General features: G+C 38.8%; 3 protein-coding genes across 4 annotated transcripts; 1 reads left to right on the top strand and 2 right to left on the bottom strand.

Annotated features, from left to right (window-relative positions):
- The first annotated feature begins 15,183 nt into the window (after positions 1–15,183).
- LOC112575679 lies at positions 15,184–16,622 on the top strand. The gene is made up of 3 exons (XM_025257658.1): positions 15,184–15,243; positions 15,694–15,955; positions 16,255–16,622. Exons 2-3 carry the CDS (start codon positions 15,772–15,774, stop codon positions 16,620–16,622), a joined length of 552 nt encoding a protein of 183 aa, XP_025113443.1. The 5' UTR covers positions 15,184–15,243; positions 15,694–15,771.
- A 1,964-nt stretch (positions 16,623–18,586) lies between these two features.
- On the bottom strand, positions 18,587–22,292 carry LOC112575678 (tripartite motif-containing protein 3-like). The gene is made up of 4 exons (XM_025257656.1): positions 22,288–22,292; positions 21,701–21,886; positions 20,955–21,615; positions 18,587–20,140 (listed from the first exon to the last, which is right to left on the bottom strand). Exons 1-4 carry the CDS (start codon positions 22,290–22,292, stop codon positions 20,135–20,137), a joined length of 858 nt encoding a protein of 285 aa, XP_025113441.1. The 3' UTR covers positions 18,587–20,134.
- A 664-nt stretch (positions 22,293–22,956) lies between these two features.
- LOC112575926 (neuralized-like protein 4) lies at positions 22,957–26,336 on the bottom strand. 2 transcript variants are annotated; one of them, XR_003101701.1, is made up of 5 exons: positions 25,210–26,336; positions 24,752–24,907; positions 24,394–24,494; positions 23,962–24,132; positions 22,957–23,744 (listed from the first exon to the last, which is right to left on the bottom strand). XR_003101701.1 is itself a non-coding variant. In XM_025258068.1 (5 exons), exons 2-5 carry the CDS (start codon positions 24,824–24,826, stop codon positions 23,724–23,726), a joined length of 396 nt encoding a protein of 131 aa, XP_025113853.1. In that variant the 5' UTR covers positions 24,827–24,907; positions 25,210–26,336; the 3' UTR covers positions 22,957–23,723. The 2 variants fall into 2 exon arrangements, 1 of the variants encoding a protein (XP_025113853.1); XM_025258068.1 differs by having other exon boundaries at positions 24,366–24,494.
- Between the last annotated feature and the right edge of the window lie 1,423 nt (positions 26,337–27,759).

Raw genomic sequence — 27,759 nt, 5'->3', positions numbered from 1 at the left:
CAGTCTGTCTCCGAAAAATTAGAAATTTAAAAAGGCTGTAGGCAGCGTTAACACCTAAACGTAAACACGAGCGCCTAGAATCCTATATTACTGAAAAAAAAAAAAAGGAATGATGACAGTCTCATGCGAGTGAAAGATCCTGGTGCAAATGATTTGTCGATTGGCTTGCGTGAGGAAACTTCTAGGACCTAGGTGATTGAGACGGATGCAAGTTGACAAAAGTAATAAAAGTTGTCTACTCGGAAACGTATTCAAGGTAAAGACAACCTCGGAACGTAGGAGGTATGATGATTCCTTCACTATAATAAATAGTAAATAAACCGCGCAGAGCGCATCAGATTTAGATATCATGAAAGCTGTGCACGGTACGGTCAAAGGGAAGTAAGTGTGATTTGCAGCAGACAAAAGAAGGAAACGCGGTTGTCTCCTCTGACGCAGCAGCGATGTTCCTTCCCTCAATTTTAATCAAATAAATCAGGGGTGTCAAACTCAATTGACCAGCGGGCCAAATCTCACATCGTACACAAGGTGGCGGGCGAAGGTTTTATTCAAGTCCGATAACTTTTTATTGAACACCAAAAATGAACTTTTTGTTATTAATTTTGTGTAAACAAAATCATACAAAAATGCTTAGCAGTTTTTCTTTTTAATTTATTTTGTCAGAAGTGGACGTTTCACATCTTTTCTTGGCAACAAGTTTATGTTTGGAGTAAGTTTCTGTGTTGTGGCGATTCTCAGGATGGACTGCAAGTGTACATCAGTAAGGCGACTCCTGTGTGATGTTTTGATCTTCATCACAGAGAAAAGTTGCTCACACAAATATGTGCTGCCAAACATGCTCAAGATTCGAGCCGCATGTAGACTAAGCTGGGGCATCGTTTGTGGGAGGGAATGAGTGAACTGTGCAGCCCCCACACAGTCGTACTTTGCCTTCAGTCACTCATTACACTTTCTTTAGCTTCTGTTCTGCATTCAGGCTTTTCAACTTGTCCTGATGTTTAGTCTCGTAGTGCCGTCTAAGATTATATTCTGTGGTCACAGCTATTGTATCTCCACTGGTTTATCGCTGATATTAGTAAACATGTAGTCAGCCTCCCATTGGCTTTGAAAGACTGTTTTCAAAATCAACTTTTCTCTTGGCCTTTTTAACGGCTAGCCTTTAGTTAAAATTTGATTGGTATTGAAATTACAAAAATCTCTTCACTACACAGTGTAATGTTCTCGATCTTTTATTAAGTAAATTAACATTAAGTAAAAGTCTTTAGAAAAGTCACAACACGTGCTTAGCTCTGATCATCTGCCTTTGTTTCCCGACAGATGGCGCACCAATACCTACAACTAGCGTTAAGTTCGCACACTACACACAGCTTTCAATTAATTCTAATAAACAATCGCGTGCTCTGCTCTGCTCAGTACTATTTGCTATGACATGTGATGTTATTGCATCAGTATATGTATGTAAAAGATATAATTAGGCAAAAAAACACAAATCAATCAATACACAAGCAGCAATTATTTTAACACTGTAGCTTGCTATTTATACTCGGATACTTATCTCTCTGGCGCAGTCATTTACTCTTGACGACGCAGGAAGTGACAGTCGGTATTCCACAGTTGGCACTATCATCCACATTCCACGTATAATTCACAGTTCACGTTTCAATGCACAGTTCGCACATATAATTCCAGATGGTAGAGATATATATAAGTCTTGGAGAAGCTATACTCCCACCAACTTGATCTCCACAAGTTTGCTTCTCACAACTTAAGTCAGAAAGTGATGAGTTTCTACTAGTCTGAGGCTGACCTGCCTCATCATACACGTGGGTTACCCATAGTCACCCTTTGATCTCGGACCGATTCAGGGAAGTTAACAGGTACTAAAAATCTTTGACCCACTGCCCGTGTTTAGGCCAGGGTGTCGCGTGTCAAAGGTCAGATTTATGGGCCCGCCTTCACCATCCCTTCAGGTCATCAACAGGAGCAGTGGTAACTTGACCAGTGCACTGTTGGTGTCTGTACAAACTTCACTAAACTCATCCCATCTCTTGCTGTCCTCGACGGGAACTTTTCTGTTTACCTTCTACTTGTCGCCGGGCCGTTAACAATGATTTACTAAAATTCATTCGCGGGCCAGGGGAAATTTCCTGCGGGCCGGATCTGGCCCGCGGGCCGGGTGTTTGACACCCCTGAAATAAATGAATGAATAACGAGTTTTGGACATCATTTATTATAGTGTCGTTTGTAAATCACTATTTAGGATAACATTCTATATAGTGTTTGGTTCCTTAATAACGTACACTAAAAATAAATTTTGCAAAATGCCAAAGCGTTGCATATTTTTTTTTATTGACTGCTCTCCTGGGCGATGTGTCTGTGTGTGCGTTCGCGTATGGATGCCTAAAATGTACATAAATAATTTCGTGTGTTTTTCTCTCTTTTGTTTACATATAGCTTACAAAGTCCCTAAAGCTGCTCGTAAGTATGAAGTTATTTCTGGCTCACATGTATCGCTTTTACGACAGGTACTTCTCTTGAGTATGTGAAGACTCGGTACGCTGACTATTTTTTTAAACTTAAAAGCTGATAAATTAGGAGGAATTTTCGATGCCTTCGGTGATTCAATGAGATCATAGTGACCTTTTCCCTGGATTCACAAAGCATTTACAATACAAGCCCACCTAATAACAAATGCCACGATGCATGAGAAATCTAAAAAAATAAATAAATAAATAAACAATTCAGTTTTTGTGTGAAGATTCTAACATCGCTGATATGATTCAATATTAACTTTCGCAGAGCTGTAACTAGCGGACTAGCAAATATAAAACCGACAATTACAGCTTCCCTAACACACTGAACGCATATTTTGCAGGAATTGCTGTCAAGGTAGTCTCAAACGACAAATCACAAGAAAACAAGGTAGACAAGCGACAAAGCTTCTGTAACGCAAAACAAGTTGATACCGCTCTCTCCATTCCCCCAATGACTATATTGGAAGTATCTCAGACACTTACCAAACTCAAAGATACCAACACCAGAGGACCAGATAGCATCGAGAACAAAATTCTAAAGCTCTCAGCACACCCATTGCTGAAACCATGACTTACCTGTATAACCTCTGTATTGATAAATCTTACTTTCCAACGCACCTTAAACAAGCAAAAGTAATCCCAATACATAAATCAGGTGATCCAAGTGACCCTAAAATTTATCGTCCAACCAATTGTCTGGGCTACAAGTCTACACAAAGTGTTTTGCAATATAAAATAATCGTCTCACCTAATATATAGATAATGCAGAAATACAGCAAATACATATGTACATGGGTATCAACACATCGGGATACTTACCATCAACAGTAGTGGCTGTGTCTCACAAACTGAAAATAAGGAGACCACAAAGTCCAAAAAGGAACTCATATGCGGGTCCTTACCTCAAGTGCGCCGAGTGATCAGCGTTACAAGCACGGATAACAAACACTTATTTACAATACTGTGGAATGTTCAGCACAGATGATATTTAGACTCAAAAACAAATGTACACTTGAAGCCTGTGGAAGTTATTAATGTAGTTCTCCCCACTGCTACGTAGACACGAGAAGTGACATCATCTGTACCATGTTTAGACAGTACATCGACATATGAGGCTTATGAATACACATTATTAATTGATGTTTGTTTATGTTTACTCTCCTTCTAATGTCTAGTTAGAAATAAGTAATAGAAATACTTTTCAATAAAATGTGTCTATATAGTGTTGTGCGATCTGATAAGCGGCAGCAAAGGATAAACTTTCTGATCTCTTGCCGCCTTTGTGGACATCCCTTGCGGCGATGCATCCTAAGTTCCACACTTCTGTTTGTGCTGGACCTTAGCGACACTCTTCAGTTTGTCATCACATTTGTAGGCTCGCTTTACCTGCAAAACCTATTTTTGTACTGTTGATGTTATGTCGGCATTTTTTGTACCATTATTTCTCTTTGTTTGCTTTCTTTAGAGCCAGTTAACCTGTTTTTATACTTGTTTATCACAGCCAGCGAAGCTTTCAGAGGAGTTTCTGCTTTTACCTTGGAGAAGACAATAGAAAATCATTTTTCTGAGCCTTCTGAAGCTTGTCCAGTAAAGTTTAGATAGTTTCTACGCACAGAGGCAAATAAGAAACAAACAAAACAAAACAAAACAAAAATAAATAAATAAATGAAATGAAAAAAAATAAAAAAAAAAACCAGATCGAGGAGAAGACACAGTCAAACTTTATTCTGTCAGACAGTCCAAGAAGTGTTCTTCTCGTGCATTACATGGACATCAGTGTCAATCGATGATTCCTTTCATAGAAATTAAACATACAAATTCAAAAGAAATTTGCACTGAGCTAAGATGTTATACAAGGGCAAACAAAGTTTTTAACAACATATCTGAATTGCCTTTCTTTGAAGGCGTCAACGTCACTCACAAACTTGCCTTTACTGTATTATTCTCAACTATTGATGATTCCACGGCATTGTCAAAGAGTTGGAAGAAGCCTGTCTAATACAAACTTTTTTTCAAAGGAAAGACTTTCTATCACGCTTCCGCTATCGGTGTCAGCATGGAGACAGCAATGTTGTGGTTTGTTTTTTGTGGGTCTTTGTTTTGACTCGTGGGATAACCTATCTGAAAGATTAACCATTTATTATATTGTGGGGGTTAGCAATATGTTTACCACACTGAAACACACAGCACTGAAGATAATTATAGTCATAATAAAGATTCTGCAAAGATAGTCAAACTCTAGTCAAGAGGACCGCAGATGCCCTTCTTTGGTGAAACTACCATATTCCATGTCGAATAGTCGAAATTCTGACTTTTGAAATCTCCTTTTACATCGGAATGCTCACTTTTTCAGCCTTTTTAGCCATATTCTTCTATGTCTCTTGCCAGCAGACCTTCACTTCATACACACTAGGAACAATTATGAAAAAGAAACTCTCTAAAACAGAATATCCAATTAAAGGTTTTCCAGCAGAAGGATCCTCAGTAGAAGACATGAAAGTGTATCACGGTAGAACAATATTTGCTGAGGGTAGTAGTGTTTCTACTGTGTAAACTTTTTGTTGCTATTTCAGAGCTTTCCGCTTTTAATTTCCACTGCAAGGTTCTCCTGATGCTGCTGTCCCCCGATGTTCAGATAGGAAGTGTTGGACGGTCCTAGTTTTGGTATGGACGCCTCTCGGCGAGTGGAAACGTTTCGATTTTACTTACTTAAACTTATAGCATATTTCTAGTGATCAATGTGTCTTAAGAAACACTTTAATGGTTCAAAGTGTTTCATGACAATGACTAACATGTGCACTTAACAATCTAGTAGCATAAGTCGATTTTGCATAAGAAGCAGAAGAAGCACAACCAATCAGCGGGTGCCAGCGGTCAGAGCACCTTTGTACTCAATCGATCTGTGAACTGTGATTAAAGCTGGTTTGTTCCACCCGATTGTTTCACTGTGTCAACCGCTTGACAGTGTCAACTTCGGTCTCTGCCAGTGTGGGACACAGTCAGTACTGTGACCAACATGCGCATACTTCTTGTAACCTACATAGTCATCATGGTGTGAGTACACTTTCAATAATTGCGATATTTCTTTGTGATTGCTCTGTACATGAAGTATTAGGTCATTAGTAAATAATGGTGTTTTTCTTGTACACACTTCTGCAGTAGGAAATATTAACGGTTCCTAAAATTATACAATTGTGTGAGTAAATAAAGTGTGATATTATTGCATTCCTGATATTAGAATCTATCATTCACAAGACCACCTGGCGTTTGAGCACTTTGAAGGCTAGAATACGACTGTAAAGGATGCGACTGTTTTGCTGGCTCTGATCTTGAGTAATGTTCATCAAGCGCTGGAATTCATTTCTCATTGCTTTCCGCACACACCTCGTGCATCATAAGGTGTCTGTTTTGTGTACCAGTGATCACAAAGTAGTTCCATTGTGTATTCTTTTATTTTTACTTCTTATTTTATTCTACAGAGCTCATGGCGTCCTCCCTACTACGTGGCTACGCCTGCGTGAAGATGACGTCATCACGGGCACGCGACAAGTAACTCATAATGTGACCTCTGCCCCCAGCCCGATCACGTGTGGCTGCACGTGCAGGGACTTTGACTGGTGCTCCGTCTTTGTAGCAGATGACCTGGCGGGAACGTGCGAGCTGCGGGATCTTCCGAGAATCTCGCTAAACCTCTCATCAACTTTCCCGCATTCCAGCTACTGGGAGGTGCTGGCCATCAGTGGTATGTGTGTAGACTTGTAGAGTAAGACTGTGTGTGGTGAGTTTTGTTCTTGTGCGCTTAATATGAAAATAGGACATTGAGTGAACGGAGACTCCATGGTAGGAATAATTTTCATGTTACCTTGCACTATAGAGATTGTAAGTTTCGTTTAAATGTAGTTATTAGTTTACAACTCAGATAGTCTGGAGTAAATATTATGCTCGGGCTTACTTAAAATGACATTTCGTAAGGTCAGAGTTGAGGTACACTTGAGCGTGCTGACTTTACAACAGTGTCAAAGGCCATGTGTTTGCTCCAGACTGGTGCCCCGTTGACGATGGATTCTACTTTTCTGCCGCTGCTCTCTTCTGTTTCATCGTCTTTGGCAACATCACAGTCACCTGGACCAACAGCAGAAATGAATGTCTTCACAGAGGACTGGACTTAGTAGTGCCTGATACTACACTGAAGATCACAATTCTTCTCAAAATTCTTTCGAATTTACCAGGTCAGCATTGGATCCATTTTATCATATTGACCCCCATGTTTATGTTCTTCTTCGCTCCGATCGCTTCATTTTCCAAATTCACATCTACAAATATTCCCTCGCATAGAGAAAGATAAACTAAAGGTCCATCTACTTTTTAGATAATATCTATTATTATTTCTGTTTGTTTTATTTGAACAGCAAAAAATGACACTAAATACTACATCGGTGGATCCCGACCAATGAGTGATTTAAACTCATCCTGGACCGGTAATGCTCACCTTTTCAACTGGGTCAACGGTGCACGTGTTGTCGACAGCCTTGTGGCGCCGTTCTGGGCCGTTGATCAACCCAATAATTTTAAAAACACGCAAAATTGTCTCGAGGTAAGACGAATGCAATCGCCATGTTATGGGGAAAGTTTGGGGCAGGAGGATGACGGGACTTTCCCTTTTATCTCGGATTTGTACATTAGCATGCAGTCTTTTCTTAGGGTTTCCTTTGTTGCTACCACACCACCTAACCTTCAAAACTAATCTTACCCCTAACCCTAAAACTTTAGGTACTCAGCTCTTAACCCGCGTTTTAACACCGTGTTGTAACCCTAAGTGTACACTGGGGCTGGCGAACAAAAGGAAAGTTAAAGACATACACACACTCTATCCAAAGAACCAATACACAAAAGCAAAAACGATTTAAGGATTTTTTCAATAAAAGTAATTAATTTAAACAAACGCCAACCAAGAAAGAAAGAACTGTTTGTCTCTTTACTAAGGTGGCTTTGGCGCCACAGGTATAAACTGCATACCGTTATCTTGCTCCTAAACTTAATTTCGTTTCAGAAAATCTTTCCAATAAACAATATTTCTACAATCGGGGCCAAATTTATGTTATCCTTATAGAAACAGAAAATTATCGTTTACGACTGTGCGACTGTTATAAAAGTATAAAGCAGAGTCCAGACCTCGCAGGTAACGCTTTACCTCTGGATCTGTACTTAAGACGCGGTGGCAAGATTGCTCTGAGTTAAACAAACATGAGGTAATGTCCACAGAGTCTGGCATCGCATTGCTATCACGAAAATATCAGTCCTTCCTTTAGTTCCAAGTTGACAATCTCAATTAAACCTTAAACCGTATACCATGAAATGCTCTAGTGAGTGGTTACTCTGAATAGTTCAGCTTTAAACTCTACCATGATACAAACATCGAAATAAAGCCAATAGTCTATTGCCCTAGTGAGCTATTGTTTTTATGTTTTTTTTCTTTCCATGAAAATGGCATTTTTTATAAAGTATTTGTGTGTGTTGACAGGTTGATGCCGGAAAAAGTTTTCTTCTGAATGACTTTATCTGCACATAACGGCACCGCTTTGTGTGTGAAAAATCAAACTCACTTCCTTAACCAATCAACCGTCGTCCGTCATGCTCATCATGATAACAGAGGTCAATAGGATGTTTCTGTTTTGCATGTTCACGTGTCCCTCATCAGCAAAAGCTAAAATCTGAAATTTTTTTAGAAATAACGAGACTAAAGCCATACAGAGAACTGTCACCAACAAACATCCACATTTTGGAATGTCTGAAGAACTTTTTGTTTTCTTGATTTTGTTGTCCACGCATTTCAAGCTCTCAACCTTGAGTCGATGAGGAAAGTACAGGGTCCGCAACGGACGCAGTATAGAAAGGAAATATTAATGACATAAACACATCTCAGTCACAGATGCATTTACAGGAAATCGTTTGGAGAAATCGTATTGAAGACGAGGTGTCCTACCTGTAAAACTTGTAACTTAATGCTGTCTTTTCTCAATCTACTTTCAAAGACTTTTGTCTCGACAAAAGTAATCATCAAAGTGGGTGTGTGTGGCGGGTGGGTGTGGGACTTTAGTAAGAATTGAAACAAGTGTTTTGGCCGTGTGCTTAATCAAGATAAGCTGATTTCTGTGTGTGTGTGTTTTCACACCCGGCTTTTCTCCCAAGCGGCTGAGTGTGGTTCAGACAAAGATGAGTATCGAGTCACACACCAGGAAGTACGTGTGGCTCGAAATTTACGTTACAATATGACCGCGGTATTCAAACATTTGCAAAATTCGACAAAATTGTTGCTGTTATTAGAAAAAAATATTAGAAGCATACAGACATATCGAAAACAAAATCTTGCTGGATTGTTTATAACATATTTAACTAACCCAAGAATGTTTCCAAAGGACATAAGAATGAACCAATAGTGTATATTCCGAAAAAACAAAGAAATCTAAAAAAAAAAAAAAAAACAACAAAACTGCTTGCGCAAATGCTTGAGCATCTCTCGTGGAATTCTCTCTTCATTATCTAATAATAATAAAAATAAGAACAAAAGAGTAATTAATATAGCTGACCAGCAAGATCAATACGAAAAGTAAAAATTAATAAAAACAGAAAGAAACAAAACCAACTCCCTTTGTTATAAATGTGTGAGTGGTATGTCAGGAAGAAAAGAAACATAAAATAGAAACATTTCTGTTGTTGGTGACGTGGCTGACTAAGCTTCAAGAAAAAAAATTGTTAGATGCATAAAGGATGGATAAAGATAATTAAAAAAAAATGAAAGCGTATGAAGAGTTTCTTGGAGACGCAAATCAGGTGGACCTGACTTGCAAGTGTTAAAGGGTGTAAAGGATGGGAGGGGTGGGGAGAGCGAAACTTTGATGACGTAAGAAGGCAGAAAATTTCGTACTTGATGACGTTACAGTGATGTAAAAATAAAATGTGTCAGCATCCTTTCTGAGCTGCTTCAGATTAATCTGAAATAGAAAAAAAAAAAAAAAAACCTCACCGACGGCTGCATTAGGATTCTCTCTGAAAAACTTGACAGTAAAAAGAACTCATGTGCTCATTCTGTCTCCGAATAATTAGAAATTTTAAAAAGGCCGTAGGCAGCGTTAACACCTAATCGTAAACAAGTTTGCCTATAATCCTATATTACTGTATATTATAAGTAATAAAAGTTGTCTACTCAGAAAAGTATTCAAGGTAGAGACAACTTCGAAACGTAGGAGGTATGATGATTCCGTTACTATAATAAATAAGCAAATAAACCGCTCAGAGCGCTGCAGATATAGGTAGCATAAAAGCTATGCACGGTACGGTCAAAGGGAAGTAAGTGCTATTTGCAGCAGACAAAAGAAGGAAACGCGGTTGTCTCCTCCGACACAGCCGTCTAAGAGACGTTCCTTCCCTCAATTTTAATCAAATGAATGAATAACGAGTTTTGGACATCATTTATTATAGCGTGTCTTTTGTAAATAACTATTTTAGGATAACATTCGATATACTGTTTGGTTCCTTAATAAAGCTCATTAAAAAATAAATTCTGCAAAATGCCAAAGCCTTGCATATTTTTTCTATTGACTGCTACTGCTGGGCGATGTGTGTGTGTATGTGTTCACGTATGCACGCCTAAAAATGTGCATAAATAATTTCGTGTGTTTTTCTCTCTTTTTTTTCCATATAGCTTACAAAGTCCCTAAACCTTTGCGTAAATATGAAGTTATTTCTGGCTCACATGTATTGCTTTTACAACAGCATTTACAATACAAGCCCACCTCGTAACAAATGCCACGATGAGTGAGAAATCTAAAAAAGCAAATAAATAATTCAGTTTTTGTGTGAAGATTCTAACATCACTGATATGATTCAATATTAACATTTCGCAGAACTGTAACTAGATCTGTTTGCAAATGATTGGTCGTTTGGCTCTCTTGACGAAACTTCTAGGACCTAGGTGATTGAGACGGATGCATGTTGACATAGGTAATAAAAGTTGTCTACTCGGAGATGTATTCAAGGTACAGACAACCTCGGAACGTAGGAGGTATGATGATTCCTTCACTATAATAAATAGTAAATAAACCGTGCAGAGCGCTGCAGATTTAGATATCATGAAAGCTGTGCACGGTACGGTCAAAGGGAAGTAAGTGTGATTTGCAGTTAGAAAAGAGAAGAAAACGCGGTTGTCTCCTCTGACACAGAAGCGACGTTCCTTCCCTCAATTTTAATAAAATAAATGAATAAATAACGAGTTTTGGACATTATTTATTATAGTGTCTCTTTTGTAAATCACTATTTTAGGATAACATTCGATATAGTGTTTGAATTCTGAATAACTTACATTAAAAATAAATTTTGCAAAATGCCAAAGCGTTGCATATTTTTTCTATTGACTGCTACTGCTGGGCGATGTGTGTTTGGGCTCACATGTATTGCTTTTACGATAGATACTTCTCTTGAGTATGTGAAGATTCGGTATACTGACTATTTTTTAAACTTAAAAGCTGATAAATTAGGAAGCATTTTCGATGCCTTCGATGATTCAATGAGATCAGAGTAACCTGTTCCCTGGATCCACAAAGCATTTACAATACAAGGTATTAGCCCACCTAATAAGAAATGCCACGATTAGTTAGAAATCTAAAAAAGAAAATAAATAATTCAGTTTTTGTGTGAAGATTCTATCATCACTGATATGATTCAATATTAACATTTTGCAGAGCTGTAACTATCGGACTAGCAAATATAAAACTAAAATGAGCAGCATCACGAAACTCTATTGCTCAACAAAAATCGTTCACAAAGGAACATGTAATTACATTCAAGAAAATGGATGTGTGTGTTTTTCCCTGCGCGTGCGAGAGAGAGCGTGTTTGTGTTTGTGTGTCAGAGAGAGCAAGAGAGGGAGAGAGAGAGACTTAATGATGAGGTGACACGATTCTGCGTTAAAAGAAAAGCTGCATTAAAGTGAACTATCACTAATACTAAACATTTATCCCCTTTGAATAGGTGAAATATCAGTGAAGTGCCCAGAACCTTCCGGATTCTTTGGCATCTGCCGTTTCGATCATACGGTCAACTGCATCTATGACTGTGCAGCAGGTCAGTCTACACCTTCGACTATAAAAGTGGGATGTGTGTTTATGTGTGTTTATGTGTGTATCATATGGCGTACATACTCTCCGACCCCCCTCCCCATCTACTGGGTGTTTTTAGGTATCGTGGTTAAACATTTAATGGCTTAATTTCTTGACAAACCTGTCAAAACAATAATTCTGGGGCTTGCTATTTCCTTCAGATGATTCCCAAAGGTATGTTTAATAAAAGGTTGGTAATTGAGGAAGGAGGGAACTCAAACTGGCGAAGTAATGTAAAGCTCGCCTACCTGCGTGAACTTGGAGGGAAACCACTGGCGCCTTACACACCTTGCCGCAACCTTCTGAGCAGCATTTCAACCACTGTGACGTCACAACAATACACTGTATCATAATCTGATATAGGATCATGGAAATATAGGTTTATTCGATGTTTCGAAATCTTTCTAAGACTCACCAATTACAAATGTAACTTATCTTAGGAATATTACTTACACGTACACGCACGCGCACACGTCTTTTTTTATTTTAATCATCATCATCATCATCATCATCATCATCATCATGATATTTAGACTCAAAAAGAAATGTTCGCTTGAAGCCTGTGACAGTTATTAATGCAGTTCTCCACACTGCTAGATAGTCACGAGAGGTGCCACCATCTGTACCATGTTTCACAAGCACACCTGAATTTAGACAGTACAGCGACATATGAGGCTTATGAATACACATTACTATCGATGATTAATGTCTAGTTACAAATAAGTAATAGAAATACTTTTCAATAAAATGTGTCTATATACTGTTGTGTGATCTGAGACGCGGCAGCAAAGGATAAACTTTCCGATCTCTTGCCGCTTTGCCATCTGCTTTCTGTCCTTTGTGGACATCCCTTGCGGCGATGCATCCTAAGTTCCTCAATTCTGTTTGCGCTGGACCTTAGAGACAGTCTTCAGTTTTTTCATCACATTTGCAGGCTCGCTTTACCTGCAGAACCTGTTTTTTATTGTTGATGTTATGTCGGCATTTTTTGTACCATTATTTCTCTTTGTTTGCTTTCTCGAGAGCCAGTTAACCTGTTTTTATACTTGTTTATCACAGCCAGCGAAGCATTCAGAGGAGTTTCTGCCTTTACCTTGGGGAAGACAATAGAAAATCATTTTTCTGAGCTTCTTGGAGCTTGTCCAGTAGAGTTTAGTTAGTTTCTCCGCACAGAGGTAAATAAAAAAACAAACAACAAATAAATAAAAGAACCAGATCGCGGAGCAGACACAGTCAGACGTTATTGTGTCAGACAAGTCAAGAAGTGTTCTTCTCGTGCTTTTACATGGACCTCAATGTCTATCGATGATTCTTTTCAGAGAACTTAAAGATAAAAATTCCAAAGCAATTAGCACTGAGCTAAAATATTACACAAGGACAAACAAAGTTTATAACAAGATATCTGAATTGCCTTTCTTTGAAGTCGTCAACGTCACTCATAAACTTGCCTTTATTGTATTGTTCTCAAATATTGATGTTTCCGAGGTACAGTGATACCTCGGTTCTCGAATGCCTTGACTTTCGACCAAATCGGTATTCGACCAGGAAATTCGAGAAAATTTTGTCTTGGAATCCTAACAAATATTTGGAACTCGAACATCCAAACTTCCGAGATGAGCCGAGTTGAGCCGAATGGCGTTCATTCTGCCCAGCGCGCCTTGCTTGCGTCGTCATGCAGTGTGAGTGCAGAGGAGAAAAAAACAGCAAACAATTGACAAATTCTTCCGTAAAGAAATCAGACAAGCAACTGCAGAGCAAGATTCTGATTCTCCTCAGCAAAAGATACAGAGAACAGAAACACCCGAAGAGCAGTTACCCTGTTTTTATTGAAGAGGACTCCCCTTCAAAACAATAACCATCCCCCTTCCCTCCTCCCTACACATTCATTCCCTCCTGCCATAAAGTTTGGTACAGGTACAGTAAATGAAACACAATTTACTGTACTGTACATTTTATGATTATTTTGTTGTTGTTTTGTTTTAATAAATACACTTTTATTTGTTATTTCTTGTTGAGACTCACGTTTTTCTACATATTATATACAAATTAGGCCAGTAAATAGGCATTTTCTGGGGCTTGGAACGAATTAATCCAGTTTCCATTATTTCCTATGGGTTTCATTGCTTCGGTTCTCGAACAATTTGGTTCTCGACCCTCCTCCCGGAACGATTTATGTTCGAGAACCGAGGTATCACTGTATTGTCGAAGAGTTGTAAAAAGCCTGTCTCATAAAAATGTTGTTGCAAGAACACAAGGAAAAGCAACTTTTTTTTCAAATGAAAGACTTTCTTTCACGCATCCGCTATCAGTGTCTCCATGGAGACAGCAATGTTGTGGTTTGTTTTTTGTGGGTTTTTGGCTGGGCTCTTGGGATAACCTATCTTAAAGGTTAACGAGAGTTTAAAATTATTTTCAGGTGCGTGAATTCATTATATTGTGGGGACAAAGGATCAAATCAAATCTCTTCCTCCATGTTTAAGAAAGGTCCTGCCTGGGTTGTAATGAATTGAAAATTTTAATTCTCTTAAAGCATTTTTTAAATACAAATGATAAATATTAGTCAATATTATATTACCCAAAACGAGAGTAAAAGAAATTATTGCCTAAACTGTTTCAACTCTTTGGTGGAACTACCATACTCCATGTCGGAATGTTCACTTTTTCAGCCTTTCAGCCATATTCTTCTTATTCTCTCGCCAGCAGACCTTCACTTCATACACACTAATAATAATTATCAAAAAGAAATTCTCTAACACAGAATATCCAATTAAAGGTTTGCCAGCAGAAAGATCCTCAGTAGAAGACATGAATGTGTATCACGGTAGAACAATATTTGCTGATGGTAATGGTGTTTCTACTGTGTAAACATTTTTGTTCCTATTTCAGAGCTTTGCGCTTTTAATTTGTACAGCCGATAAATGCTGATACTTCATGAATTATTGAGTACAGTTCTCTTTTTTTTTTCAAAAGGGAATCACTGGGAAGGGTCGGAAACTAAAGTTCCGAAGAAGTAGATATGGACACGCAAGTGTCTTCACATGTGAAATGAATAAATGTCGATGGCTGCAATGAAAAGATTGGTAACCGCGAATAGGCTAATATCCGTTTTCCACTGCAAGGTGCTCCTGATGCTGCTGTCCCCCGATGTTCAGATAGGAAGTGATGCACGGTCCTCGTTTTGGTATGGTGGCCTCGAACGTTTCGATTTCCCTTACTTAAACTTATTGCATACTTCCAACGTGTCTTAAAAAACACTTTAAAGGTTCAAAGTGTTTCATGACAATGACTAACATGTGCACTTAACAATCTAGTAGCATAAGTCGATTTTGCATAAGAAGCAGACGAAGCACAAACCAATCAGCGAGTGCCAGCGGTCAGAGCACCTTTGTACTCAATCGATCTGTGAACTGTGATTAAAGCTGGTTTGTTCCACCCGATTGTCTCACTGTGTCAACCGCTTGACAGTGTCAACTTCGGTCTCTGCCAGTGTGGGACAGAGTCAGCACTGTGACCAACATGCGCATACTTCTTGCAACCTACATAGTCATCATAGTGTGAGTACACTTTCTATAATTGCGATAATTCTTTGTGAGTTCTCTGTACATGAAGTATTAGGTCATTAGTAAATATTGGTGTTTTTCTTGTACACACTTCTGCAGTAGGAAATATTTACGGTTCCTAAAATTATACACTTGTGTGTGTGTAAATAAAGTGTGATATTATTGCATTCCTGATATCAGAATATATCATTCACAAGACCACCTGGACTTTAAATAAACAATCGTCTGAGCACTGCAAAGGCTACAATACGACTGTAAAGGATGTGACTGTTTTACTCGCTTCCCACTCTGATCTTGAGTAATGTTCATGGAGAGCTGGAATTTCTTTCTCATTGCTTTCCGCACACACCTCGTACAACCTGAGGTGTCTCTTCTGTGTACCAGTGTTCACTAAGTAGTTCCATTGTGTACTGTTTTATTTCTACATTTTATTTTATTCTACAGAGCTCATGGCGTCCTCCTACTACGTGGCTACGCCTGCGTGAGGGTGAGGTGATCACGGGTAAGCGACAAGTCACCCACATGGTGACCTTTGCCCTCAGCCCGATTAAGTGTGGCTACACGTGCAGGGACTTTGACTGGTGCTCCGTCTTTGTAGCAGATGACCTGGCGGGAACGTGCGAGCTGCTGGATCTTCCGAGAATCTGGCTGAACCTCTCATCAACTTTCCCGCATTCCAGCTACTGGGAGGTGCTGGCCATCAATGGTATGTATGTAGACTTGTAGTGAGGACTACGGGTGGTGAGTTTTGTTCTTGTTCGGTCTCAGTATGAAAATATGACATTGAGTGAACGGAGAGTCCATGGTAGAAATAATTTTCATGTTACCTTGCACTACAGAGATTGTAAGTTTCGTTTAAATGTAGTTATTAGTTTACAACTCAGATAGCGTGGAGTAAATATTATGCTCGGGTTTACTTAAAATGACATTTCGTAAGGTCAGAGTTGAGTTAAACTTGAGCGTGCTGACTTTACAACAGTGTCAAAGGTCATGTGTTTGCTCCAGACTGGTGCCCCGTTGATGCTGGATTCCACTTTTCCGCCGCTGGTCGCTTCTGTTTCATTGTCTTTCGCAACATCACAGCCACTTGGACCAACAGCAGAAATGAATGTCTTCACAGAGGACTGGACTTAGTAGTGCCTGATACTACACTGAAGATGACAATTCTTCTCAAAATTCTTTCGAATGTATCAGGTCAGCATTGGATCCATTTTATCATATTGACCCCCATGCTTATGTTCTTCTTGGCTCCGATCCCGGGCACATGCGCACTGCATGGTGTTGTGACAAGCTCAGATACTACTTCCTGTAAAGTGTCTGATAACGCTCGCTTCATTTTCCAAATGCACATCTACAAATATTCCCTCGCATAGAGAAAGAAATCCCGATGGTCCATCTACTTTTTAGATAATATTTATTATTATTTCTGCTTGTTTTATGTGAACAGGAAATGTTGACAATCAATACTACATAGGTGGATCTCGACCAATGAGTGATTTAAACTCAGCTTGGACCGGTGATGCTCACCTTTTCAACTGGGTCAACGGTGCACGTGTTGTTAACAGCCTTGTGGGGCGTTCTTTGCCGCCGGTCAACCGAATAATTTTGGGAACATTCAAAATTGTCTCGAGGTAAAACGACTGCAATCGCCATGTTGTGAGGGAAAGTTTGGGGCAGGAGGATGACGGGACTTTCCTTTTTACCTCTGATTTGTACATCAGTATGCAGTATTTTCTTAAGATTTCCTTTGCTGCTACCACACCACCTTACCTTAAAAACTAATCTAACCACTAACCCTAAAACTTTAGGTACTCAGCTCTTAACCCGCGTTCCAACTCTGTGTTGTAACCGTAAGTGTACACAAAAGGAAAGTTACAGACATACACACACTCTACCCTAAGAATGAATACACAAAAGCAAAGCAAAATAAAATGATTTAAGAATTTTCTCAATCAAAGTAGTTAATTTAAACATACGCCAACCAAAGAAGAAAGAACTGCTTGTCTCTTTACTAAGGTGGCTTTGGCGCCACAGGTATAAACTGCATACAAACTGCATCTTGCTCCTAAACTTAATTTTGTGTCAGAAAATCATTCCAACAAACAATATTTCTACAATTGGGACCAAATTTATGTTATTCTTATAGAAAAAGAAATTTATACCTTGTTTAGATATACCTGAATCGTTCACGACTGTGCGACTGTTATAAAGTTATAAAGCGGAGCCCAGACCTCGCAGGTAACGCTTTACCTCTGGATCTGTGTTTAAGAAGCGGTGGCAAGATTGCCCTGAGTTAAAAAAAACATGAGGTAATGTCCACAGAGTCTGGCATCGCATTGCTATCACGAAAAATATCAGTCTTTTTTCCTTGAGCTCTCCGTTGACAATCCCAACTAAACCTTAAACACTATACCATGAAATACTCTAGTGAGTGGTTAACAGTTCAGCTTTAAACTGTGCAATGATACAAATATCTAAAGAAAGCCAATAGTCTATTGTCCAGTGAGCTATTGTTTTTATGTATTTTCTTTCCATTAAAATGGCAATTTTTATAAAGTATTTGTGTGTGTTGACAGGTTGATGGTGGACAAAGTTTTCTTCTGAATGACTATTACTGCACAGAACCACACTCCTTTGTGTGTGAAAAATCAAACTCACTTCGTTAACCAATCAACCGTCGTCCTCATCCTCATCATATCAACAGAGGTCAATAGGATCTTTCTCTTTTGCATGTTCACGTGTCCCCCATCAGCAAAGTCTAAAATCTGAAATGTTTCTAGAAATAACGAGACTAAATTCATGGATTTAACTGTCACCAACAAACATCCACGTTTTGGAATGTCTCAAGAACTTTTTTGTTTTCTTGATTTTGTTGTCCACGCATTTCAAGCTATAAACTTTCAATCGATGAGGAAAGTGCAGGGTCCGTAACGGACGTAATGTTGTTGAAAGGAAATATTAATGACACAAACATATCTCAGTCACAGATGCACTTACAGGAAATCGTTTGGAGAAATCGTATTCAAGACGAGGTGTCCTACATGTTAAACTTGTAACTTAATACTGTCTTTTCTCAGTCTACTTTTAAAGTTTTTTGTCTCGACATAAGTAATCAGCCAAAGCGGGTGTGTGTGTGACTTTAGTACGAATTGAAACAAGTCTTTTGGCCGTGTGCTTAGTCAAATTAAACTGATTTATGTGTGTGTGTTTTCACACCCGACTTTTCTACCAAGCTGCTGAGTGTGGTTCAGACAAAGACGAGTATCGAGTCACACCCCAGTACGGGTGGCTTGAAATTTACGTGACAATGAGACCCCGGTATTCAAACATTCGCGTAGTGAAGAGATTTTATTTTAAAAGCAATAAAGGTCTTCTCTCTTGTGGAATTCTCTCTTCATTGTCTAATAATAATAAAAATAAGAACAAAAGAGTAATTAATATAGCTGACTAGCAAGATCAATATGAAAAGTAAAAAATTAATAAATACAGAAAGAAACAAAACCAACGCTCTTTGTTATAAATGTGAGAGTTGTATGTCAGGAAGAAAAGAAACATAAAATAGAAACATTTTGTGTTATGATCGATAACTCCGAATGTTTGGGGTGAAAAGGATATAAGTTCACATTATTATTATAATATGTAATTGTATTGACTATTAACTTGACACATTTCTGAGAACATGAGCATATGTGTAATTGAAATGGATTGATGCATGTCTGTACTTATGCTATTAGATTTCAGATATAAATATTAAATAAAGTATTATAAAATCTATATACATTTTTTAAAATTAAATTTCTATAAACTTAGCTAGAAAAGTTATTTGGATTTTGATAGTAAATTTGTGAAATTAAATGACAGTAAAATTCATATGGAATAAACTTCAAAATCGTCTGATCAACAACAGCAACTCCGAATTACTGAGATGCAAATGTAGAATACTTTCAAAGCAAAGCAGTACATTAAACAAAACTTTGCTCATTAAGGTTTTTTTTTACAACAGATAAAACACTTTATGTCATTCTCACTTTTGTAATACAGAAAATAAAAATGTTACATCATAACATCTGTAAGTCAAATTACACATTATTTGCAGTGGCTAACAAAAATATATGCATCAAAAACAAATGTGGTTTATTTTATGCATGATAAAGTGGTACAAGAAGAGTAATTGTACATATAATTGTGTTCTGGTGTCACAGCACATTACACACCCATACAACCACACACTGTTGATAAGAAAAGTATAAAGTTCGTATTGATTGCTGTTTTACAATTAAAAAAATCTGGTATCTTCTTGAATGGGCCTGAGTACCAGATCCACGTAAAATATCTTTAAATGGAACTCCCAAATGCGTGATTGGGTTTTTTACTAATAATTCCAACAAAAGAGTTATTAAATAGTTTAAAGATAGCACAATTGGTATACTATTTATGTGTTTTGTTTAAATTTTTTTTTGCGCGAGATATCTCATTTTCAGTGGTTACAGCTGACCTGTCTGACCAAGAGCTTAACAAATAGTAGAAATGTTTCTTACTCTAATATTAACAGGTTTTTATTTGTGCAATAAGAGAATCCCATTTCTCAATCATGTATTCATGATGGCGTATTGATAAACACAAGACAGAAGTGGAGCTAATCATGGCGAAAAAAGCAATAGTAAAGACAGTTTATAATCTTTCTCATCCTCAGATAAATAAAATTCTTGTTAAACACTATCAGGTTAACAGAAAATCAGTTTTAGAAATCTCAGATTAATCAAAAGCCTTCTCAATCAGTCTCAGATTAGCCGAAATTGAGGGAAGACAAAACAAATATATAGTACTTGGAGAGCCGTGATCCCAGTTTGGTTCAGCTAGGTGCAGGTATAAGTTCACATGAGACTCAGGCCTGTACAATCAAAAAAGAATAGACTTCAATCAAATGGCATAAGGCTTATCAAGTAATGTGAACATAATCACATTAAGAACACTAAATGTTTATTATTGTTGTTTTACGTGATTGTTGTGTGACTAACATATGTTCACCTGGTAACATTGACGATAGCAACACCTAGACAATTCGTGACCACAAAAACTTCAGTTATCAATTTTTGTTATTTCTAACATTTTTTTTCTTACTACATTTTGTAATCTTTTGTAGAATGTCAATATAATTCGTCTGTTTTCTATTAAAATTAATTTACCATTCGCCTAAAAGATCTCAGGTCTGACTGATCAAATAAAATATTACACAATTAGGTTTGTTTCTCACCTCCCCACAGCGTTTGAATTGGAAAACTGCATAACAGGGCTGAGGAATAGCATCTATAACTATTTATAACTATACAATGATTTTGAAGGCGAGACATGTAAACATGTGTGTGTGTGTGTTCACAATGTACTTGTGTGTGTGTAACGCACTTGATAATATTCTACTGCATAAATGTTCAGGGTTTGTTGTTATTGCTAAATAGATAAAAATAGACATTCACATACAGATTTTACATCATCATGATCTTTCACCATAGTGATTTTATTGCTGTTACCTAACATACATTTTTTATCTCTAAAGTTTATAGTCACCGTGAAAGAAACACTCGGGGGCAATTGCCCTTCTTTGTTCTTATTCTTTTTTTCTCCTTCTTTTGATGATCATAATGATGCTTATATTTAATATTATTCATATTACAATGATAAAATAAGAAAACAGCTGGCTACTGCACCTCAGGCTTAGATATCTGCTGTGTCAAGGTTTGTAGTCCTTCCTCTATCCACATGGCCACGTCCTCGCATCCTCTTGCACTTGTTAAAGAAGTTGCCCAAGCCTTTTCTTCCAGGTCAGCACTTAGCTTAAGGCTGTTGACTCTCTTTGTCAGAAGATTTCTTGCTTGTATTACAGCAGCAGTTGGTGCGACTGCCTTGGCTCGTGAAACTATCTGCTTATGTGACACCACTCTTCCTAGCCGCGCGCTTAGTTCTTCCCTGAGGTCATGTGAAGAATTCCAGATTTTGCGATGTGAAGTACAAATATTCTCCTTTAATTTGTCTCGAAAATCATCCACAAGTTTTCGAAGTCGTTCGCATGTCTTGTCCACCTGTGCCATGTCCTCATCTTCATTTTTACTGATTTCCTGCAGACGCGAAGTCAGCTGACCTATGGCCTGCTCTAGTTTCTGCTCCGTCTGTTCGAGAATCTTTGTCCATTTCCCTAGTGAGTGATGAGCTGTCTCTTTTTCAACGTCAAGATCGTTTACTTTTGAACATTCTCTGTGATTCTCGGACTTACAGGATTTGCAGACAGCGAGGCGGTGCTCGCGGCAGAAGAACTCCGCGTGTTTGTCGCCGTGGTCAGCACACAGTGCAGGGCGGCTGGCAGCCAGACGTTCAAGGTGTCACAGTGCTGACACTCTCCACATCGTGACTGCGGGTCGCCGAGAACTTTTTGTGTATCTTGTAACACGATGAGCACATCATGTCCAGGCACTGCATACAGATGAAGTCAGCCTTAGCATCGTCACAGACGCAACAGATGTGCTCCTTATCCAGCACGTGAGCGGTGTCCACCAGCGCCTCCATCACATATTCTGTTGGCAGGGCGTCAGCAATATCCGCTGAATTTCCATCTGACTCATTTTGTTTCTCGGCTATGGGGTATCTACACAGAGGACAGCCAGCGTCTGATTTTGAGTCCAACCAGGAAATGACACATTGTCGACACAGGAGATGACCACAGGGTAGAATCTTTGGTGTGGTGAAGTCATTCGTGCACACGGCACACTCTCGTTCATGTGTCTCACTGGATACTCCCGCCATCATGGAATGCAATCTAAAATTAGTAAAGTAAAACTGTAATCTGTTGTAGATTAAGGGGACGTAAGCTCCATATTTTGAAGCTCATGATTTTTTTAGAGTGGGGGGAAAAAAGATTTTTTTAAACACCAAAATTCATTATTCAGTTCTCTGTAGGCATTATTTTGTTTACTAGAGATATGAAGTCAGTCCGCGCAATTATGACTGATACATTATACACTAGATAACCCTAAAAATAACCTTTACCCCATACGCAACTTATCCAGCTTGCTGGTTATCTCGTGCGTCTATTAACAGATAACCCACTCACGTGCTGTTGCATAGACAGCCTCGTGCAAAAACGTGGACATCTTCAAAATGCTGCAGTTACATCTAAAAACTCTAGCAAACAGATTTGTTGCTATCACGGACAACAACAACCACAACAACAACAACCAACAACAACAACAATTTGATTACAGAGCACTTTCTCGCACTTTAAAGAACAAGCTCAAAGCACTAGATAAAAAAATATAAACATTCAGACTGAATAATAAGACATACACGAACGCACGAAGCATAACATGAACTTTATCCGATCATAAAAAAATTGTAATTTATCTTTCTGGTAGTGTTTTAATTACAGTTTAAGCTATACAATATGTATATTATAGCTGGGAAAACATTTGAAAATGAATGTGGTAATGGAAAGGAACAGTGAACTAAGATTCACCCTAATCCTTCGCTGTATGTGCAGTTTTATCTGCATATTGTGTAAATAATACTTCAATTTTCTGAATATTAGTTCAATATTTCAATATTTAGCTCAAGATTATATTCAGGGAGAAAAAAAAACTTGCTATCGGATTGCTATTTCTGTATTTTACACAAACCTATTTTTAAGAAAGCTTGGACTTGCTAAAAATAGTGTCTCGTTACATTGTTTTATTTGTACTGATCTATGATAAAACACTGATGAAATGCTATCCGGGTGATAACATGGGAGGTAATGCTTGGAACAAAACAAATACAGATACCTTAAAGTAGCTTCCCTTGAAATCGTCGCGTTCCTCAAGGAAGTGCCGCCACTACAGCGAATAAAAGGACTAAGCTAAAGAGTTGAGCTAATAAATAACAACTTTTAGTTACTGAACTCTCCTGACATGTGTTACGACAACCTCACAGTCACTTTGACAACAAGAAGTGACACGTGACTTTTGACTACTCACAGTCTCCTCCGGAAAAGAATCTGTCGTGGTGGAAGTTGCACTTTTTGCAGTAACAGCGAAGTTTTAACGGTCAGTAGGTATTGAAATTTTCTTTCTGCTGCGAACAGAGCTAGCGAACATGTCTTGATTGTAACCTAATCAGGAGTCACACGACAGGTGTGATAATGTAGGTAATAGACACCCCTCACTTCTGGGAATCGAAATCGAAAGTAAAGTTTTTAGCTTTCGTTTTCGCACAGCTCACTGAATTATAGAATTATGCATGCTGTCAGTGACTAGCTTTAGTTTTAGTTTAGTGCAACGGGTACACTTCCACCCTGCCAGACACTGTTGTCCTCTGAGTCACCACAAACCGCATTTCCATAATTAGGTGTGCGAAAAATATACTCGTGATGATACACAGCAATGTGGATGATGCATTTTCTTTATTATATGCAAGCCGACATGGTCAGATAACTCTATCCACAGTCGACATCAAACTGGAAGTGCCGTCACCTGTGAAGTGAAAAGTAGATTTAACATTATAACCATGGATAATGTATCAACTTAATTAGTTATAGTTTTCGCTATACAAAATAATCATCATAGTACAAGTGTAACTTTTCAGATACAGCCAACAATGCCATTACAATCTTTCTTATTTTGCTGGATGGATAAACAGAATATTCTTGAACCAGGTGAACTTCTGAATCTCCCTGAACTTCCTCCTCACCTTTACTACTCGACGGTTGAGGTCAAAAGCAGCATAGCAGGGTCGAGGAACACTTTTTTCTGTTACACCAAGGTCCTCACCGTTCAAGTACAGGTGTAGGTCGTTGGAGGAGTCAATGATCAGTCCAATCACATTTCCCTCCTCGAGGGAGGCTGTGGAGTCCCCAAGCCTCTGTTAATATGTAATATTAGCCAAAATTATGTTTAGCAAAAAGTATTACTTAATTATTTTTCTGTAATTGTTCTTGACAATAATACTTAGAATAACATTCAGAAGGTTTGATCTTAGTTAATCTTAGACACTTTGAATGATAAATGTTTGAAAAAAAAAACTAAAAAATGCAGCAGCCCGATAAATATATTGCCATAGAGATTCAGGACGGTTTAACTAGGAATATTCACTACCTTTACGATTATAAAATCAGTTTGATACATGTGTTCTTGTATTTTGAGGTTGGAAGGGTGGGTTCCTGTCACACCATAATACATGATGTGGGTTGAGTTCCATGAACGGTTCATCTTGTCAACCCGTATCTGGATACAAAGACAGATGAAGACATCATCATCATCATCATCATCATCATCATCATCATCATCATCAATCAATCAATCAATCAATCAATCAATCAATCATCATCATCATCAACCGATGCTCATTCTTATTATCTGTCCTTCATCTTCCGTTATCTACTATCTCGATATTTTATGTTACTATTAACCGTCTTTGCCTGCCCTATGCTCCACTGGGGGCGAATAGGAACAAGAATAATAATAATAATTAACTGTCTTACCTGATACAGACAGTTCTGCGCCATTGCCTCGGAAAGAACCACCATGCCGCCCATGCTGAACAATGTCTTGTCCATAGTCACCAGTTCCGCCTCTGTCTTGTTTTGCAACAGCACGATGTTGTTGCCTCGATTTGTGTGGAAAGTAGGTTGGCGAGTCTGTACACAGGCCAGACATTGAAGGCGTTTGCTGGACGCCATTTTGTTCATATACACATCAACAGGATGACTAGGGAACCGAAACAGATAAGATTTTAAGGTTATAATATCTTCCCAAGGGTTACTTATAGAAAATTCACAATGTCCTTTGAGGAAGACGCCACCTAGAGTTCGCTTTGGGAGGCAAAATAAAAGACTTAGGGTCATAGTCTATACATAGACAGGTTAGGGCTATCGTATAGGATCTTCCAACGATGCCTAAATAAATTAACAAGTTACTTCAACCACAAAAGGGTACTTACTGCAGGTATTTCCTTTTTTTCCACGACCTCTTTGAGGTCTTTGACTATCTGTCGTTCCAGTTCGTGGCAGCTTCCCAAATGTCGGCAAATACCGCATCCAATCCTGGTGCAGGTCAACTTCGAGGTGGAGACTGTTGATCCTCTTGTGTAGGGCGCTGGTGGCGTGTATCAGTGCTGGACGTGGAGTGGCTAGCATCGCACGCCCTAGAATGCGTTTGTGTGACGTCACTTCCCCTAGACGTTTGACGAGTGCAGTGTGGGTATCTTGTATCGAGCAGTTGATTTCTGTGTGCGCACGAGTAGTCAGTTCTTTTAACTTGCTCGACAGTCTTCAAACATTATTTGAACATGACTGCACGCTTCGTCGACCAGTGCAATGCTTTCTCGCTCGCTAGCAGCCACTTCCTGGAGCCTCGACTTCAACTGTGTGACAGCACCTTCCAGCTTCTGCTCCACACCAGTGAGGATCTCTGTCAGATTAGTCAGCGATGTTACTGCCGACGCCATGACAGTGTTCAGATCCTTCACATCTGAACACGCCTGGTGTTTCGCTAGTGTACATGATGAGCAGATGGCAATGTTATGGGTGAAGCAGAACTGGTCTGCCGCTGCTCCTCCCCGTGGTCAGCACACAGTGCAGGGCGGCTGGCAGCCAGACGTTCAGGTGTCACAGTGCTGACACTCACCACATCGTGACTGCGGGTCGCCGACAGTTTTTTATGCGCCCTTGAACACGATGAACACAAGAGATCCAGGCACTGGACACAGAGAAAGTCAGCCTTGACATCATCACACACACAGCAACTAGGATTTTTGGATAGAACCACAGAGTTCTGCACCAGCGCTTCCATCACATAATCTGTGGGCAGGTCGTCGGCAACGTCTGATGAGGATGGAGCTGAATGCGCTTGGTGCTCTACTATAGGACATCTACATAACGGACACTCAGCGTGAGGCTTTGCGTCCATCCAGGAAATGACACATTCTCGACACAGGAGATGACCACAGGGTAGAATCTTTGGTGTGGTGAAGTCATTCGTGCACACGGCACACTCTCTTTCATGTGGTTCACCAGGGGCTGTCGTCATTTTGAGATACAGTTATGTAGAAAGTCGTAGATGCTGTTGTTGTCCTGTTAATGAAAAAGTAGTTTATTTGTTAATACTGTTAGATAATATATGTTTTTAAATTTGTTTAATCGATACATCCTTCCCTCCTCCTCTCCATTCCTGCGAAAACAACAATAGTAGAAGGACAAGTGTGTGTCAGAGACGATACGCGCAGTCAGAGGTAACATGCATTTTCTTCTTATTATTATTATTGAGCTTTTAGTTTTCAATCACAAACATAAAATCATGCATAAGGAAAAGGGATTCATTACTATATACTCTGTCTCCTCTTCTAACTTTCTAATTATAAACATGTATTCTTATAACCTCATAGGCGCAGAGCAGTTTTCACGCAGTTAACTAACGGTGCATTGTGGTGACTCAGGAGACAAGAGCGCCAGGCATGCTGGGACTGTACATGGTGACAAAGTGTAAACAAACTGTGGTGAAATTATTGCTTGACCAAACAGAGTAGACTAATTTGGAAGTACATAACTTTGTATAACCCATACATGATGTTATAAATATTAAAATTGTTGTCAGAGGAAAAAAATACTTCCACCTCTGCTAAATAACACTGAGAGGGATACAAGCAATCAGGGAGGGACGTATGACAAAGAGTAGCTTGCCCTTGTCTCTGCCAAGATCAGAACGACCGGTCCACACAACAATGTGGACTACCGCTGCACATCTATTAGCACCAACTGCCAGAAATATTTCAGTAAAAACTAAAGTAGACAGGTTTATCACAAAAATCCTACTTACACAGACTTACAGAACAAGACTGCCTCACCGTAAAAAAATGGATCTCAGCTTACCACAAAGTCACGTGATTTGGCTAAAGTGCAAATTCGTTTCAAAGGGAAATTCCCGTTTGATTTTTCCGAGTAGATATTTATAGGGTTCGAGCTGTGATTATTTAGGGAAGGCTACTGTCGATGGAAAATTGTTTTTGTCGGACTGACTGACACACTGTCAAACATTTATGTCCTTTTTAGTTTGTGCAGTTATCAGGTTTGCTTCATTGTTTTCTTCTTGTCTGATATATGTCCAGCGATGGGGTCACAACATTTAGTGGTAATGGGAGGCTGAACTGGTGCAGCAGCCGAGCTATCTTCTCAATCTTCCCTTCTTTCAACCTCCTTTCCTCTATCTGGGGCATGTTAGAACTGTTCACACAGAAAGAAGACTGCGGCGATATACATATTTTTTCGGCACCTCATGTTGCGCCTTCTCTCATCTCTGCTATCTTTTTAGTTTTTCTTACACCCAAAATTTTGAAATCAGCAGTTATTACTCTTAAAACAGTAAATGTCAGAACTAAGAAAACATCTTTATGTCAACCTCGTTTTTTGTCTAATTTTAAAAATAAACGTGATCAGGGTATATATGATTGGTTTGTCTATACACACATAATCTATTTGCTTTTTCTGTTACCAAA

Source organism: Pomacea canaliculata, linkage group LG11 (genome assembly GCF_003073045.1).
Source record: "Pomacea canaliculata isolate SZHN2017 linkage group LG11, ASM307304v1, whole genome shotgun sequence".
NCBI lineage: Eukaryota > Metazoa > Mollusca > Gastropoda > Architaenioglossa > Ampullariidae > Pomacea > Pomacea canaliculata.
This window is presented reverse-complemented; position numbering and strand designations above follow the sequence as displayed.